A 19,489-nucleotide genomic window follows, 5' to 3' on the forward strand; every position below is an offset into this window, starting at 1 on the left:
ACTATGCAGAGTGTGCAGACAATATAAATATATAGTCAGCTCTCACTACTTTTTCACACTGTCTTTTCAGTCTACTAATTTTCAAGCCAGAGTTGAGGATATGGTTCTTCTCATTAAATTCTGAGTAATAGGGGATCATTAGGTAGCACTTCTATTATAATTCCAAATACTTGGCAGCCTGCAGACTGCCTTAATTGTAACAAAAAGGGACACATGATTAAATACAATATTGCTTCATTATTTACTTTTCGCTTAGGTATTTAATATATTGTCTGTACTTGCCACATTTCAAATGGTGATCTCACAAGCAGATTTTCCTCTCTGAGGATGAGCAAATTATGCTTTTATCTAATCTGATAAGTTCAGCTTCACTTGTACTTAAACTGAACTGCATTTTGTCTATTTTTTTTTTCTTTTTTAGACTTCATTTTCCTCATTAAGAGATTTATACTGGTGTGTGATACATGAAAACAACTTCTCCCTGACTTTTCCTTTCATTTCCCTTCATGTGTTTACTCAAACTTAGGTGACCCATTAAGGAAGTACATACGGGAATTACACAAATGATCCATATAGGTCTTTTTTTTTCTTTAATTTTTGTAGAACAGAATCCAAATTGAAACATTTTTGAAGATAAAACTGAATGAACATCGTTTCATGTCTTGCAGTTTCATGTCAGTAAGATATATATCATGTACCTTTTAATGTACTTGAAGTGTTTTTCCTGTTTGGATATGAAAATGCAGTTTCATTTATTACCATTTCATTTATTATTGAGCTATTCTGTGCACCCTTTCACAGCATGATAACTAAATTTTTTGAGAAGAGTTTTTTTAGTGGGATTAAGAAGAGGAGTAACAGGATGGAACACCTACAGAAATGTGGATTTACTGAACCTTGATCACAGCATATTAGTAAAAAGGAAAAAATGCTTGTCAGGAAAATGGGTTTCAGGGCTTATTATCCAATGGCTACTGTTCTATACAGAGATGAAAACAGATTTACAGCTCTTGCTTTCAACAGGAATAACAGCAGAGACATCATGCAAAGGCCTCAGTTTGATGGAAGGTTTTTCAAGGCAGTACCAAGAACTACCCTATTTTCCTTATTCTTTTCTGCCCTCTGAGTTGCACTGATACAATCTACCCTGTGAACCAGACTAGGGAATCAGTTTGGAGTAAAATGTTTTTCATTGCTGAGTTATTTTAAGCTTTGGTTATTTCTCTGATGTTGTCTGTTTGTTCTCTCAGGATGTTTGAGAGGAAAACAAGAGGACAAGAGTGTCAGTAGCCATGCTTTGAGGTGGCTATATTGCTTCCATTTGTTTTATAGCTGAGAAAACAAGGCTTGTCTAACTGTGATCTGATTCTTGTCTTTACTTTACGCTTTGGTCTTAAATTTGTATTAGAGAAGGAAGGTGAATTGTTTCCTCAGAAATTATTTAAATTGAGAAGATTGTAGGTTGCCTTGAAGGAGACCTCAAGTTTTCCTTCAGCTCATGTGAGGGAGAATGAACTTCTTAAAAATGTCATTACTCATCCTTTAATCTAAACTGAAAATGAGGGTTTTGCAGGAACCAGCATACTGACTAACCCATGTGGCTTCCTCAAAATGTAAGTGCAAGTGAAAATAAAAATGAAAACTTCAGTTGCATTTTTTTAAAGTAAGACAAGAATTCCAATAAAGAAACCTTAATTTTGTAAAAAAAAAGTGTTGATATGAAAATATTTTTTTCAAGGGTACTTTTCAAATAGTCTCCAAATTAAGACCAAAAATAGTAAAAAATTTACAAAATAAGAGGTCTGTCTTTAAGGTTGGGAAAGGAGTGAATGAGTTCAAATATCTAACTGTGAAGCCTCCAGAGAAAGGGGGAAATTCTCTTTCGATCTCTAACAGTTTTGGAATAAATCTGACAGTGGAATTGTGATAACTCACCAACTTTGATTACTGAATAAAATACTTCTCCAAAGAAGTGTTTTTACATTCATAAGCATTTTTGGCTGATCTGCTCTGCTAGGGGCATTTTCTTGCTGTTGTACTTGCAAGCTATCTTTGATTACCTTCTCTTAGGACAAAATTGTGCAAGTGTTAAGATTGTTTTGTAGATAAAAGTCTATCTGTTAACTTCGATGTATAAAATGTGCAGGTTTAGTAAACCTCTCTTGTTGCCATATACACAAAGGTGACACCTGACTTGAATTACAGGGTAAAGTAGGGCCATTATCAGATCCTAGCAGACAGGTGAAGTTAATGAATACCAAGGACCTTTTTGAAAGCTTAAAATGTTTCTGATATCCCTCACATTCTTGTGCTTTATGCAAGATTTAACAGCTTCATAGAGGGTAAAGTATTTTACCGTGGGACAAGCAGCAGGACCTAATTTTTAAAAAATTATTTCTGAATAGTGGTTGAATGATTTTTATCCTGAGGAGCAAAGAATGGGCTACTCCATCTAAGCAAATAAATAAATAAATGACATAATTATAGATGGCTTCTTAGTGGGATATTTTTCCTGTGTTAGTTTACATCAGTACTTTGTTAATTTTTCACTCCATTTTATCTGTCACTAAATAGAAACTCTTACTGGATTGAAATGGAATATACCAACATTCCCCCAAATCAAGCTGCTAAAACAAAGGCAATGCAGAGTTTTAGGCAGCCTCTTAAGTGTTCTGTAAGCCCACAATGCACATTTCCACATTTTGCAAGAGAAACCTTTCCTCAAGTTCCAACTGATAAGGAATTGTAATGCTTTGTGGATCTCGCTTGGGAGCTGTCTGTGTATCCCCAACAGCCACAACAGATATGTGGTCTTGGTGCACATGTATGATCTATAGTGTTTTATAAGAGGAAGGAAAGGATTAGAACTCGACTGGTACTGTTGTGGAATCATCCCAGCTGGTCTCAAGGTGCTGTCTTTTTTCTGAGGTGATCATGTGCCTCTGTAAAATCTCAAAACACTTTTTCACGGCAGATAAAGCCCCCATTCCCCCTTGACTGATAGGAGTGAACTGTTATATAAATTCAGGATTGTCATTTCTGTTTCTCCAATTGAACATTTTATGTTTTAGTTTTGAGTTTTCCCTGCTTCCATATGTAGCCTTAAATTTGGAAAGAAATCAAATATGTTTTGATAAATCCTGAAATTTAGGTTAAAATAGGTAATTGAAATCTTTTAGAATATTTTTAAAATTTCTAACAGATAAATGTGTAAGCATTTGAAAAAAACCTAATGGTCATCATATATGTGGCCCATTGAGGTGGTTTTTATCCTGTATCTTGATTATAAAGTAATTTTTTTTAAATCTTTTTTTTTTTTTTTGTATGCTCAATAGCAAAGAGATGGAAAAATTTCCTGTTGTTAAAAATCTTGAAGGGAAGTGGAGAAGGGAATAAATGAAGGGTGGGCATTTTGTTTAGCATGTGGAAATCCATGTGTACACACGATACACGAGTGTTGGGGTATGCACTTCATTCAAGCAGTGAAAGAAAGTATTTTGTTCCCTGTGTGTTTGCCTGGGTGATACATTCATGGTGGTCATAATTACATGAGGTCACTGATCTAAGTTTGATGAGCTTGGGCAAGAGGATTCAATTTTCAGAAAGCTCCTCTTCAGAGCCTTCAAATAATGTGTTATTTTTTTTGTCTATCTTAGGTCAGTAGCCTCTCTCTGGAGGACTTAAATGCATTTGTGGCACTCATTCTCTGCCTCAAAGGGAAGTCAGCAGCTCAACTGACAGGACTGCAGGTATGGACTGGAATAATTGTGTAGCATAAAATAATCATGGTAACATTGTGATAAATATTTTTGAGGAAAATCATTCTACATTATTTTTTTTTCAGATATGGGAATTAAGGGTCATGGTAATTATACACATTTTTTATGTGCTATCCTTCATGGGAATATTTACATTGGTTAATCATGCAAGAAATTAAAATGGAAGGGACATTTTCTAGTGGTTACAGTCTTAGGGTAAGTGAATTAGTCTCAGATTTCTTCCTTCCTTGGCTTCTAAACTTCCATCTGATGAAAAATTGGTAGTGGTGAATCCTGTCTTACAACATTGCTTCATTCTTTTTTACTGAGGAGGATTTTGGTTTTGGACATAGGTTGTATGACAATCGCTACATTAAATTAAATTTTGGTATTACTACTTGAGGGAGAATGTAAACAGTATAAACCTAACCAGAAAAACGTTACTTAATGTGAATCACTACAGTGAAAACCATTTGTATTGCACTGTTCTGTAACTGTTTGGAAGCTGTTTTAAATATTTTATATATACTCCATGCAAATCTGTTTTTTTCCCTTTCTTATCTTCTGCCTTTCCACATGTGGATTGATGGTTCCTATATGGTTATTGCAGAAGAACCATTTAAATAGTTCTTCCTATATCTAGAATTATGCAAGAGTATTTTCAATTTCATAGCCTGAAATCGTAATCAAAATATTAGCAATGTACAGCACAGAGTCCACATGTTAATGGCTATTTGAGTTGTGGGTTTACATAAAAGTAAGTGGGAAAGGGTTAGAAGTGGTTAAACGTTAACATACCGTCATTCTGGAAATCTGGCTTATATTTCCAATAAATTTCCTGTTTCTTTGAACAGTCCATGAGAGAATTTTGAATTAGTTTTTGTTGATCTCAAGGTAACACTCCTGTCACTATCCATTTATTTCTAGTGCACAGGTACCAAAATAACAAAACCAATGTGATTCCAGTTCCATTATTTGATTCTTTATAACAAATTAAGTCCAGGCTCCTATAAGTTTTTTCAAATTCGTCACAAATTTGTTTTGTAGCTGATCAAGTATTAGATCTGTGTAACAAAAAGGAAGCAAGGAAATGAAGGCAATATGGAAAACAGAAGAGATGTAGGATTTATTTCTGTCAGACACATTACTGCACGTAGTGTTGCAGTCAGCATTGGGAGGATCAGTACTTCATTAAGTCTGCGTGGCAGTCATTCAGCAAAAGCTTACAGGAAACCAAGTCTAAGCAGGAAGTGTTGAAATAATTTGTTTATAAATGCACTTACAGGGATTGTTACATAAGTTTCTAAAGTGCTTCGAAGTTTATTCTGCTTGAATTAGAAGTCTTTGTGTGATTCATTTGTGTTGTGGCTCTTTGAAAATGTTAATCTGCATCCAAACACATAATATTTATCAATGTATGTGACTTATGAGCATTGTACTGATTCAAAGTTGTTCCCAACATTTTGTTATTTACCCACAAAGCTTATGGCAGTTGTGCACACAAAAGTGCATGCAGTGTGAGGCTGGCCTTACACTGTGTCCTGTGTCACTCTCTGAAGTGGACAGCATGTTGTTGGAATTGACTCCTGCGTGCCATCGGCAAGTCCTCTCCAGAGTTATGTCACTCTGCTGCTTATATAAGCACTTCATGCACTGTCCCACAATGCCTTCTGCTGTGCTAAAAACTAACAAAATATTTTTATAATGTAGCTGAAATTTTTTGTATCAGGCTACTTCATAGATCAGTTCCTAGTCTTATTCTGTCAAAATTCACAATAGTGCCTTTGGTAATAGTTTGAGACAGAATAAATCCCTGAATATTAGGGAATAGTGGAGGAAAGATTTTGGGAAGGGAATAGTGGGAAAAGATTTTGGTCTCTTTCTCTTCTGAGATTATGGATACATAAATAACAGTTTCAAAACTTTCCCTCATTGCCTTCAAATTAACCTCTTTTCCTGTGTTTTGATGACCTGAATTTCCCTGTGGAAAAAAGTTGCTGCTTCTCAGTTGCATGTGTATCTGTGTCTTGTCAAGCTGCATCAAGAATAGAGAACTTAATAATGCCCTGGGAATTTTCTCTTGAAAGGGCAGGAGACTAAATAAATAGAATGTCTTATACAAATATTCTAAGAATAATGATCAATAAAGCAAGCTTTCTGAGAATTATAATTCAAGCATCTAATTTTCAAGATCCCATCTCAGAATAGCTTAAACTGTTTTTACTCATTACTGTATTTAGTCATTTTACAAAACTGAGTTATGCTCAATATATTTACTGAGTTATTTTAATAGTAAATAGGGTATCAGTAGGTATTTAACAACTTCGTTTTCCATATATTTGTGTTTGAAATCAAAGGATCCAAATGCAATGCATTACACTAGTACACAATTAATAAATGGAGTTTGTAGTAGGAAATCAGAAATAATCTGTTTACCATACTTTTAATTTTCCATTGAAAGGTTAAAAGTAATCCCTAAGAACAACTTAATAACAGAGCTTTCAAGGATGTTATGGTAAAATTAGTCAGAATCCAAAATTTTATGAAAATATTTGCTCATTTACTATTTTGGACTTAACACTATTGTATTATTTAAATGTAGAAAAAAATGCGTATTTCTTGTAAACTGTTTTGTGAAGAACTGTAATTTGATTTTTTTAAAATTTCTCTCTTTCTGTAAAGAAGTCCAAGAGCAAATATGTTTTAGGAGAAGAATACTTAACTTCCACTATGAAATATGAGAGAAAATATAAATGGAGTCTGTTCTGATGGAATGAAGAGAGCCTTTCAGCCTTCACTTTCATATACTTTCTAGTATGCTGTCCATATTTCATCGTTAATGAGATCCATAAACCCACAAATCTATGGAACAGAAATGTCTATGGTTTGAATAAAGTGGGTTAAAGCCATAAAAAATATAGTTTATCTCATGCTGAAAGAAAGTGGGCTGTGGACATGTAACTACATTGTACATTAAATATTACTTTCTGAGAATAACATAATGTTTATACATGAAGATTTGATTATTTTTCAAGATCGATGGTTTCAAAATACCAAAATGTGCACATGATAGAAAAGACATTTTTCTGGTTAGATTTTTTCTAGTTTTCTTGTGCTGCCCCCCTTATATGGTAGATTAGCATTCTACTTTGCCCAAGCCTCCCATAGAGCTTATACATAAGGTCAGAATTAAATTTTGGACCCCAGGTTGTCTATTTCCCTTCTTTCTATTTTAATCTGGTGTGTGGTGTTGGCAAAAAGCCCAGAGAGCCATCAGTCTAACTTTGAGGGCATTGCAGAGAAAGAGGCACCAGCAGTTGTGCTTCTAGTCTTGTTTCTTAGATTGTGCTGGGCCTGGTTGTTTACAAGTGCAATTGCAGATCAGCTTTCAGCAGTAATGCATGTAAGATACTGCCCAAACAGGAAAAACCATAATGACTTACAAAAACAATTACAGTTCTTCTAAGATTTCTCTAAACACATGACTATGTGAAAAATTTGTATTGGAGGTGTAAAGCTGTGAATCACATCTCTTCTGAAAGTTGTAGCCAAAGTTGAGATGGGCAAATTTGGTTAAAAGGGAAATACAAACTGAATTTTGGGTCTTGATAAATGATTTTAAAAGTGAAATGTATGTCAGAAAATAGGAAATCAAAGTTAATCGCAGATGTATGGGTGGGCATACACATCACTGCAGGAATTCACAGCATTTGCAAACCTTTTATAGCTTTGCTCTAAAATGTCCCATTATGCCAGAATACCTGCTTAAGAGTAATTACACCTTTTGTACCACTTGTCAAAGGATCAGTTTGGATGTGCATGAGGTGTAGGACAGTCAAGCACTGGAGCATATTGCTTCAATTTTTTGAGTGCTGTTCATTATTTAAAATTATTACTGATATTAAATGAGCACAATCATTTTAGATCTGAACTTACAAGCTTCAGAGTGTCCTTGCAACTTGATTGCAAATGAACTTTCACAAAATATGTGTTAGGTATTATTTAATTAGCTTTTGGACTAATAATAGTAATAATGATAATAAATACTCAGCAAACTAGTTAACTAGCTTGAAAGCTGGAAATAGCTTTACCAAGAATTTGAGTTGCACAGAACCTTTGAGTATTTTTCATTGCATAGTGTCATGAAAGCAAAATTACTTTGGTAAGAATATTATACCAATATTACACAAGGTATTTTTCTCTGAATATTTTCTTGAGGGATACTTAGCCATATCCATTTAAAATAACAGTATGTTTTAGAGTCGTAGGTAGTAGTGTAGGTATCTTGGTTAGGATCCCTCACATTTAAAGAACAACATTGCTATATGTATTCTGTATTTTTTTTTTCTATGCCATGCAGACAGAAAAGCATAAATAATACCCAGATTCTGAACATTAGATAATTTCAGTCTCCTGATCTATTTGGCAAGCCAAGCTATTTCTGTCAACACCATTACACTGTTTCAAACAGACCCCAAACAGCCTTTGTGAGCTATCCATATTTTTCAAAACATGATTGTTGAAAAAAATTCTTTCCCTCCAGGGAGTGTATGTTTATTGTGTCTGTGTGGCTGTTTTCTAATTAATATTTGCTTGAAGTCTAATTGGATTGAGTAAAACATAAAATGCTAGTACGAATATTGTAAAGATCTAATGGATCTTTACCCCTCTGATATACAAAGGACCTGCTTCTGTCATGTACATGGGTATTAACTGAAATGGAATTTGAGTGCATTCCCAGATGCTTTACTGGATCAGGGCTTATATTCCCTCAAAATTTGCATCTGTCAAAAGTGTTTTAAAAATTGTAGGCAAGATTTTAAGTGGCATGGGGTGGAAAATAGGGGGGTTTGAGGTGATTTGCTGATCTTGGCATTGCTTTCCAGCCCATTTTCTCATCTGCACTCTTTAGGTTTTCTCAGTGTTCTGTGCTAATCTGGATCTAAAGTGCAGCAGTATGGGATGTGATTTCAAGTTGGGATTGGTTCAGTCCCTGTTCAAAATTAGAAATATTCTTCTCATATACTCAAGATAGTCTTAAATGAACTAATCCAAATAGAACAGTTCCAGTCCACTTACATGGATCAAGCATTAGTGCAAATACAATTGTATGTCAGGAGCTGAAGTTACTCACTGTATACAGCACTTTTCAATTACCCATGTCTAAATTTGTTGCTGTTTTCATAAGTGTCTTTGAAATTCTGAAGGAAGTTTTTGTAGTCCACTGACAACTGACTCTACCTTTTTTTGCTGCTGTTTGTTCATAAACACATCAAAAAGAAATCTTTGGCTAAACTAACCTATTCAACTTGCAGACAAGACTGGGGTTCTGCCCCACTCTCCCCATTTTCTTCTTGATGAAATTTGGTATATTTATTAGCATTACGAGAGTCTACTTCCCTGAAAATATTTTTGCAGTTGACATAAGCTCCAGTATCATAATTCACCCAACTGTATGAATTCTGTTGTATATCATTGGCACAAATACAAACCACAGCATAACTAGATCACGGAATTGTCAAGGTGGAAAGAGACTTCCAAGATCATCTAGTCCAACCGTCAACACAGCACCACCATATTCACCCATAAACAGCATCTCCAAGTGCCACCCTTGGATGCTGTTTGAACACTTCCAGAGATGGTGACTTCACCACCTCCCTGGGCAACTTATTCCAGTGCCTAACCACTCTCACAGTGAAAAAAAAATCTAATATCTAATCTGCATCTCTCCTCATGCAGCTTAAGGCCATTTTTCTCTTGTCCTTTCACTTGAGACATGGCAGAGGAGACCAACCCCCACCTCACTGCAGCCTCCTTTCAGGTACTTGTAGAGAGCTGACTTGTAGGTCATCTCTTCTGCCTTGTGAAAAAAATTCATTCATTTAGATGGATTCAGTTTCCACAGGGAGAAAATCTTGATTTTGAGCAAGGGTCTTAAAAAGAAAATTTTTATTCCTTTGTGGAAGATGGCCTTGCATTTTTCTGCATAATTGTGTAAGTTTGCTCTGCGTTTCTGTGAGTTTTCCCCTTTACTGTCCTGTAGTTCATTATTAGCAAGGTTTCAACAACATGGAAATAGCAGCAACGTTTCAGTCATAAATTGCTTTTAGACTGTATATAGCATAAAGAATATTTCAGGACACTTAAGGTAAAAGACACTCTGGAATTTCAGATAACAAAATTACTGTTAATTTTTAATCCATGCCAAATAATATTGCAGGAAGTGAAACACAGTTATTAGTAGTGAGAGTAATAAAGCTCTCCCAAAATATTAAGCAAACTGACAGCTTTGAAAAAGTCAGAGATAACTTATTACAGAGAAGGGAAGATAAATATTTCTGGTATCAACTGATGTTTTCCTGCCAAGTTTGTGTTGGTCAAAGTGTACATTTACTTCTGAGTTAAATAGTTCTCACTTCCTTGCATATTGTATGCTAGAAGGAGCAAGCAGTACGTGAGGGTGGTGTTTGCATGGCGTAGGTGGGGTTGATCCCCACTGCCTTTAAGCGCTGACCTGTGTCCCCCCAGGGCAGGTGACATGCAGGGGCTGGAGCCAGGGAGGGACAGGAGTGTGCTGTTGGGAGGCAGTGGCACACGTGCACCTGCCTGGCAGCTGCTCGGGCTGCCTGCACCTGCCTGCGCACCTCTGTCACGCCTCAGCAGGAATGCGAGCTGCACATCTGTCCAGGCTTTCCCGGCAGAAGCAGATGGCTGTGTGTAACTTCAGAGGCGCAAAAGGCTTTCTGAAATGAGCCACTCAGAGGTGGAGGCATTTATAGGCATATGGTTACTGTGCTTTGGTGGACGTGCTGGAGGTTTTCAAACCACTGTAGTAGAACCAGTGTAGACAAACCACTTGGTTCGTCTAGAAGATATCAGAGAAAGCAAGGCTAACCAAGAACTGATTTGTTCCCTTTATTCTCAAGTGTATTCTTGATAGACATGGTCATTGTCCAGGGGTTAAAAGTCAAAACAGTGTCCAGTTCTTATCTGTTGCTTCTTCTATGACTTTGGTCAAATTGTTCAGCTCTTTCTCATATTTTAGCTCTTGCTTGTAACAGTCATACACTACTCGTCTCAATAATATATTTTTTTAGCCAAAAGTGCTGTGTAAATGTGAACTTTCAATACATTAACATTAAGATGGGTGTTGTATATATATTCTCCTCCCCTTCACCTTGTCTTTTGGGGTTATTTCATTTGTTGTTCACTGAGCAATAGCAGAGATGTGGTTAAAGAAACTTTTTATAAAGAAATGAAGCTGTGTTAGAAGCAATAAAAGTACATTATACTATTCCTTACTAGCATTTTTTTAGCATCTCAATACATCATCACTTGTTAAGACATTCTAATCCCAGTCTTATATGTGTGGAAACAACACACAGGGACAATAAACACCAAATGTGTAAAGGTGGTTGTGTATTACCCCAAAAGAAAATTATTGATTTACGGAGAGATTTAGTTAATTGTTTAGTAACCTCATCAAGATATCTTGCGTCACACCGGCACTATGCATATTAACTAAACAGCTGTATTACATTCATCTAGACTCCTGATAGATTTAAAAGAAGAGACATTCAGTTGCTTGTCAAATACAAAGCTATATAGGTATTTGTTTTAGCAAAGACAGATAATGCATACCTAAGTATCTTTTCCTATTTAGCAATAGTTTTCTATATACTCTCTGTGTACAGAAGACACAAACACATCTTGGTAGAAAATATTTCTATGCAAGGACTTAAGTTCTATAAGTTCCTCAATGAGAGCCTTACTTCTGCATGTAATGAAAGCAGAGCAATACCAATACACTTTTAAAAACCCACCCCTCAACCTGCTTAGTGCATTTAACTTCCTAGCAAAATTATATGAATGTATGTTGTATTTGTACCCTGAGGCTTCAATACAACAGAGGAATAGTTCAGGCTAGGAGCAATGGTAAGTAATACTTTTCAGTTACAGGAGGCTGAAAGTGTAGTGGTGTTCTGCAGGAAGTTTATTTTGGCGCAGCACCTTCTGCATTAAAAAAAAAAAAAAGAAAAAAAAGAAAAAAAGGTACCTTTTGTTTTAAAATGGCTGTGGATCTGTTCCTGAGGCTGAAATGTTATCAGCAAAGTGCCTGCAGAGTCCAATGCTGGCTGAAGGGCTGAGATCCCAAAGTTTGCTTTATTACAGACCATACATTTTCCTTAAAACAGCATTCTTCTCTGTGTTCAGTGCATCTTTAAAAATGGCCAAGATACTCTCACATAAAGTCTTTCCCTGTTTATTTTTAATTTCCTCTGACATAGTGCCAGTACAAGAAAATGTAGAATACTGCATGTGAGTAATTTTATTTTCTTTGAAACCTTTATTTGTAATCACTTCTTGAATAGCTCAGAAGACCGTCTTTATGCAACAGCTGTGAGCATCAAAAAAGGATTCTCTAATTTCTCTGTATTCATTTAAACCACGGCACAGGGTTGGCATTCTAGTGCCAAAAGGCAGCAGCTTTCAAGTTGTGCATGGCAGTTTTCCATTTCAAAAGGAATAGGTGTTCTGGAAGTGGATACTCTATTGCAGCTTAGTTACAAATGAATTCCTGACATCTTGAACGTACCTGATCACAGGCTGCAGTTTGTCAGTTCCCTTCACAGGTCATCTGAAATGCTGCTGCGTGACTCATGGCTTGATTTGCCTTGGACCTTGGGATTGTCATGAAATAGAAGCAGACAAGTTCTTTTCTTCCTCAACCTGTGGACTTAACACCTAGAAAATTCCTTAGCCAGAACTGTTTACTGTGGACCATATCACTTCAAAGGGTGAACCGCAGTATCAACAATCTTACTGTGCAGCTGCTTTGCAATACAAAGAAGCCCGAGGAGGAAAAAAAACCAAACTACAAAACCTATATTGCACTGGCAAACAATATTTGCTCTACTGAAATTCTCTATACTAAGCATCTTGGTTCAATGACAGTTTTATTTGAAGAGCTTATGACATTAACAACAGTTGTGATAATGTTTCTGGAAGCTGCAGTGCTTCAGATATGCTAAATTTTGCCTGATCTAATTCTGCTGAAATTTGCTGATCTTTCTGTTGGTTTCAGTGGGAAATAAATTAGGCCCTTAAAAAGTATAAACTCAAAGATCTTAAGAGACGGGGTGGTCCTACATTGGGACAATTGAATAAAGCTTGAACTTCTGCTCTGAATCTAGGGAGGAAAAAAAAAGAAAACTAATATTTGAGCTTGGCTAATTAAGCCTGGGACAATTGTTGCAGTGAACTGAGCAGTTGCAGGCCTAACCATTCTGTAGTTTTTTTGTCATTTGTCAATTTAGTCTGAGTCTGTGGAAGGACACACTGCATTAGCAAAGGCAGCCAAGCATACTCTGCTGAGTAGTTCTGTTGGGGGCAGAATTTTTACTATAAAAATTTTGTTCCATGGACCAGTCCTATGATTAAACAAAGGGATAATGCTGGATTAAGGTATGGATAAGGACTTTAGATCAGGAGCATGGTCAGGATGAGGTAGCAGCAAATGAAGACCCTCATTTTGAAGAATTGGTAATGGAGCTAGACTGTGTAGAATAGAATACAGAAATATATAGTGAGTGTCAGAAAGTAAAGTAGTGGAAAAAGTTTGAAGTTTGAAGGCTTACAATGGAAAGTTACTGGGATGGAAGTGACCTTTTGCATACTTTTAAAATTTTTTCTCTGTGTCCCCTAATAACATTTGAATGTGTTGACCAATTTCAGCTGCATTTGACAGAGATGGAGGAGTCTGGGAGAGCAATACTTACTGGTGATTATTTTAAATAGAGAGCAGGGAAGATGGGGAAGACATTCTAAGTTGCCCAACGGGAGGAAACTTTAATGTGACATCTCTTTATTAGGGCATCCATGTGAAAGAGATACATCATTACAGATATGCAGGAAAAAATTCTAATTAACTGCTGAACCACTTTAGATGCCAGTGACACAGCACACTCAGGAGCTCATCAGTTCGTGGTGCAGATGTACCAGGAGTCTGCTGGCAGTTTGTCACCCATCAGGGGACAAACTTTATTAGTTGCAGGGCAGGTGGAGCTACTAATACTTTACCTTCTCATAATTCCACAACATTTAACTGTTGTATGGTTAAAAAAAAAAGGAAAAAAAATCAGACCACAAGAATTTTCAGTGTCCCAAGCAAATAAAGTACATTTTCCTACCAACTAAATTTAATATTATTTATGTGATGGAAAGGTGAGGAGGTTCAAGGATAAGTATGTCACCAAAAATATGAGCAAATATTTAGGGTGCTGGCTGGTCTACAGTCAGATGGTTAGCCTGATGACTGTAATTCAGAATTGATGTGAACATTCTGTAGATGTCACAGATGGTGATGTGATGAGGACTATCACTAGCACAGCAATTGTCTGGATCAGAGTTGAACAGTTGTGCCTAAAATAAGAGACATAATGTCATTTCAATCTTTCTGCAGGTGTTAATGTGCTGTCCATTGCAGAATTGAATAAATAAGCTGAGAGGACTAAACTTTTTAACTGTGAAATTCATTATCAGAGAAGTATCACTTATACTGGAGTTTGTTGTGGATATGACTAAGAGTTCTGATAAAGGTGACTGTTTCTGAAAATTAAACAAGAAATGAAATGTAATCTTTTTGGAACTGAAGGAGATTTTTTTCTGGTTGCAAATTGGTTAGCAGTAGTACTTTCGTGTTATTATTTGTAGAGTGCTTAATGGTAAAAGCAATTTTAGGGGTTTTTTAAGTTTACTTTAGTGGTGGTTTTGGTTTAATGTAAATAAGAGTGTTGTTCCACAGAGAGGTATCATTTTACATCAAAGTCCTGATAAAACCCAGTAAATAAACTTTCCTGAACATATAAATACTAAACAATTGGGTTGTTTACAGCTAAATATTTACTTCAAAGTCTTAGAAGTATTTAAAAACTGGTTTTTCTAGTTTCTGTTGCAGCCAATGCCCTCATACGATTTCTTTTCAATCCCCATTTTCCTTTGCACACATCTTGTTTAAGCAGGAAGAGCTTAATTTAAGCTGTAATCTTTTGTCAGAATAAACCTTAGTCTGTTTTCAAAATACTGGTGCTTCTCTCCCCTCTCAGTTTGACAGGTCTCAGTAGCTTATTGCTTAAAGCTGACTGATGCATAGTAAATGTACTGTTTCACCAGCCCACCTCTGTAGGGGGACACTCCTTAAATTTACCAATATTGCACCAGTTTAGGTTCTCTTTTTCTCAAGAACAGGGAATAGAGCTCCAGTACACAGGGACTTTTGCATCCTTTGACAACTCACACTGGGAATTTACATTAGTGTCTGAAGGCAGGAAGATCTGGTCTCTGTCTTTGGGTTGAAGTAATTTAGTGATGCTTTCCATTGCAGAGAATTTAACTTAAGTTGTCATCAGCTGGGTGTTCATATCTCTATATTTAGAACACAGTGTGCCTTAGTGCTCTCAGGCAAAGCTGAGCCTTACTGTTTTAATGACAAGTTCCTGAGATAGGATCTACCTGCTGCCTTTATTGCTCAAACATAAATTGCCTATGGTTAAATATTTGATCATTTAAGTTACAGGTGACTGCTGGGGAAGTTAATGAAAGAAGTAGCATACTGATGATGTACCAGCTGAGTTCAAATGGATCTGAAAGGAACTGGTTAAACTAGACAAGTACACAGATTTTGATCATTACCACTTGGATTCCAGCAATTTATCACATGGGGCAAATTACATTGATTTGTAACTTTTGTTATTGAATTGATTAATTTTAACCAGAAATCATCAAATACTAACTTGTCCTTGAGTGTTATGTTTTCCCTTCTATCACAAAAACAGGTGTGTTCTTTTGTAGGTGGATGGGGAAGGGAGGAGTGGGAGCAATGCCTGGTATAATTTTGAAGTTCTTTCTTTTTAAATTTATGTCTCAAAATGTTGGCCATAGTCATATCTTCTGTATTCAACTTCACCACAGGAAGAAGGTAACCGATTAGGGAAAAAGTGAACTTTAACCTAAATAGCAATTATTAATACAGATTTTTTACATTAAAAAAGAGCATGCCCAGAACGTTTTTGAGAATCCTACTAAAGGAACTGGCTTTTAAATGAAATGTCTTATTTAGTACATTGAGATACAGAGGACACATAAAGTAACACAAGTAAATAATTGTAAAATTATCATCATATCTTTCTCCTTGGTTCCTAGAAATCTGGGTAGTGAGATGGCTTTGTTGCTGTGTGTGGTTCTGGCCTTCCTTTGTGTCTGCTGACATCTGGCATGTTCAGATATTCACCCTCACATTTCAACTGTCCTAGAACCTATTTATCATTTTAACAGAATTTGAACCCTTTAAACTCCATTCACCTGAGGGGCAAAGGGTTTTTTTCAGTATTCTCCTGGAAACAGTTTGTGCAGCTTTCAAAATGCGTGGCATAAAGTTTACACCTCGATCAAAAAATCCCTTGTGAATCCACAAAGAAGACTCAGAGAGCTAATACTGTTTCCTTAAAACATAAAGGTATCTTTACATCCTGGTTATTTTTTTTAATCGTTATTTTGTTAGATGAAGTTTGAACTGGAAATCTGTATTTCATGTACAATATCCATGTCTTTTCCCTCCATGTGAGTTAAAACTGTTCAGCAGGATCTGCAGTCTCTCCTTCTAGATATGCAAAGTGCTTCTGTGAACAAACACCTTCCACCCTGCAATGGCTCTTTCTCTTTTCAGTGCACTGCACACAGCCACAGAGATCAGCCTGAACTCGGTGATATGAGGCTACTATGACAGCTCTTCCAGCAAAGAGGTTTCTCCAATTATTAGCAAAAAAACTTTATAGTGTTGTGGACGCTGCAGCATTTCTCTGATCTTTTCAAGTAGCTTACCTGGTTCAGATCAGGGCTCTGATATCAGTAATATCTGTTGCAATGATGCTGAGGACTTTTGAGTTCTCAGTCTTCAGATAATGCTGGAAAATAGGAAAAGTAATATTTTTCTCCGAATGCTGGGAGGATGGGGAGCTGCCATTGGTAGGCACAGCAGCAGGGGCACAGCACAGGCAGCTGGTGCAGGAGGAGCAGTTCTCACACATTCCCTGTCTCTCTCACACAAATGTCATCAGCTGTTGGTAGGAGCAGCAGCAGCGAGATCACAGGGGTGTATCTCACGTGGTTCACTGAGGTCCTGAGTTTATAGAAATAGTAAAAAAAGCAGGCTCAATTTCCGAAAGGAAGTCATCTCTAGGGTGTAATGCCCTGCAAGACAAGACTCCTTTTCTTTTGGAATTTTCCACTTCCCATCATGACGTCTTAACACTGCAGACACCAAGCAGTTGTGAGCATTCCCATGGCAAGGCAACTCTGTGGTTTGCCATGTGCACAGCCTCATTGTTACAGACTCACTGTGCTTTCATTTTCTTTGGTTTTCATTGCCAGACATGGATAATAGAAACTTACCCTTTAGTGAATGTATTTCCTGTCCCATTAAAATAAAGAAATCACTGTTGATGGCTCTTGCTTTGGTCTTGCTCATACTAATTTCCATTAAAACATCAAGCCTTACCTGATATCCATCACACACACACACACACCCCCTCCATAATACAGAGCTTTAGGAAAGTTCTGGACTGATATCCCTAGACAATAAAGTCTTCTACCTCTAAAGTGTGTTACCATCAACATTATTTTATCTTTTTGATCAATGTGTCTCAAGTCTAATTGAAAAGAGCACAGCTAGGGTTGTAAATGATGTGGACACAGGTCCTTAGCAGGTCTTAAGATTTGATCTGGTGATCAGAAACAATATGGTAAATTCAATGTAAGAATCTCTCAGCTGCAGCATGGTAAGTGACTGTGTACGCTCTTGCAGTTTAGTACAAATAATACTGTTTCACTTAAACCACATTCCTCTTTCAAGTACCCTTCAGCATTGTTAAACAATTTGCAAACCCCTGCTTTACTTGCCAGAGCAAGAGAGTTATGAGTGTGCATGTAGTTACTAGTCTCAGCTGGCAAAATGACAGCTTACATCTGGAGGCAATAACTTCCTGAAACTCGATGGCTTGATCCCCTACTGAAAATACTTTTATTTTAAAGGGAGGGTAGAGGAGAGTCTCCCTTGCTCAAATATGAAATATCGTGATCAGAAAGAGATAGACCTTTCATTTTCTAAATGACTGCTCAAATTCTAGTGGGAGGTGTCCCTGCCCACTGCAGGAGGCTTGAAACTAGATGATCTTTAAGGTCCCTTTCAACCCAAACCATTCTACAATTCTGAGAAATTAGTTTGTGTTGTCTGCATTTATCTGGATGACAGTGGTTGTCTCCAGTTGTCTGTGCTGGATGAATTTCAGCTACTGACTGTCATGTTGGGTCAGTGCCCTGGTGGCCAGCTTGATGCCTTTCCAGGAATCTCTAGAGACAGAAGAAGTTCTTCCCAGAGGGCTCTGGACCTCCCTGCCTGGCATCTTTTGCCTGCATCTTCATATCTGGGTCCTCTTTTGCTTTTACACCGTACAGAAAACAGCCCATGGAGATAACACCTCGTATTTTCAAGTTAGCTTAACAGAGCCCTGCTGACCATTGTCTGTGGTTAGGGGGATCCCCATCACAGAAGTCAGCTTCACCTAGTCCAATTATGCTACAGAATTCAGCCCAGTGAATAATAGTGGTGAAAACCTAACTCCTTATCCAGACTGTGGCTCTATTCTCCAAATGATTTGTGATTTTCATTTTTGGGAGAAGCTTCGTAGCTCTTTAGTGCTAGCAAAGGCTTCCTGATTTTGTTATGGGGACCCTAGGGAGGAAAAATTCTGATTCATTAGTACTACATTTCATGGGTTTTGCTATGACTTGTAATTTTTTAAATAACAGGGCACTGATGGTGTATGTCCATACCTTTAAGTCTTTTGGAGATCTTTCAAGATGTAAGATGTAGTAATAATGGGCCAACCCTTTCCATTGCATTTCAGACAAACAGTTCGCAGTTCTCCAGGAGCTAGGGCTATGACAATTTGAGTCACTTTTTACCCTTTCTGTTCTGGACTGTTTTGGAAACTATTCCATTTCTGGTATAATTATAATGTAAGGGTACAACAGCTACCACAGATTACAGTGTTGATGGCCACACTCTTACGAATCTCTTCTGATTCTAACAAACTGCTTTGGTACAGACTGTGGAAAAAGCGTTGCCCACTGAGGAGCTTTGTGCTGTTTAAACAATACTTAAAATCACAATTTTCCCCATATTGGATTCAAGGTTTTTGTATTTTGCTATGCTCTGCCACAACAGGATGTTAAATTCACTCACTGAGTTTATTTTGGCTGTGAGTTTTGTCTTGTTGAGTTTCTCTTTTTTCCTTTTCTAAATGTTGTCACAACATTCCAGTATTTCTTGTGGAGACATCCAGGTTGAAGTGAAATAATTTTACTTTCAGATTACAGTCAAAGGAATTTTTTTTAAAATAAAAACTTGGATACAATTAGCTTTCTTCTGTCAAATCCTGTAATTTAAATTATCTCTAAATGCTGTGACATTTCCGGGGTAAGCAAACTCTGGAAGTTCAGTGGATCATTGTACACATCAATTCATACTCCCTGTTCATGTTTTACATTCCACTAACAGAACTTTTTTTCCTGCAGATCTACTAATGCTTGAAAAATACTATGGAGAATAGCCATTTATTTTGTCTTTCCATTTTCATTTTGAATGTATTTGGCTTAAAAAATTGAGATGCTGT

General features: G+C 36.8%; 1 protein-coding gene across 1 annotated transcript in view; it reads left to right on the plus strand.

The window, feature by feature from the left end:
- Window positions 1-19,489, plus strand: part of FAM120B (family with sequence similarity 120 member B) — a 47,815-nt gene that overhangs the window by 18,097 nt on the left and 10,229 nt on the right. Inside the window, exon 6 of the mRNA XM_085055416.1 lies at window positions 3,657-3,749. Coding sequence (XP_084911542.1) covers window positions 3,657-3,749 — 93 coding nt within the window. The remainder of the gene's footprint in view (window positions 1-3,656; window positions 3,750-19,489) is intronic.

The sequence above is a fragment of the Lichenostomus cassidix genome, chromosome 3 (genome assembly GCF_008360975.1).
Source record: "Lichenostomus cassidix isolate B80296 chromosome 3, HeHo_3.0, whole genome shotgun sequence".
Classification (NCBI taxonomy): Eukaryota; Metazoa; Chordata; class Aves; order Passeriformes; family Meliphagidae; genus Lichenostomus; species Lichenostomus cassidix.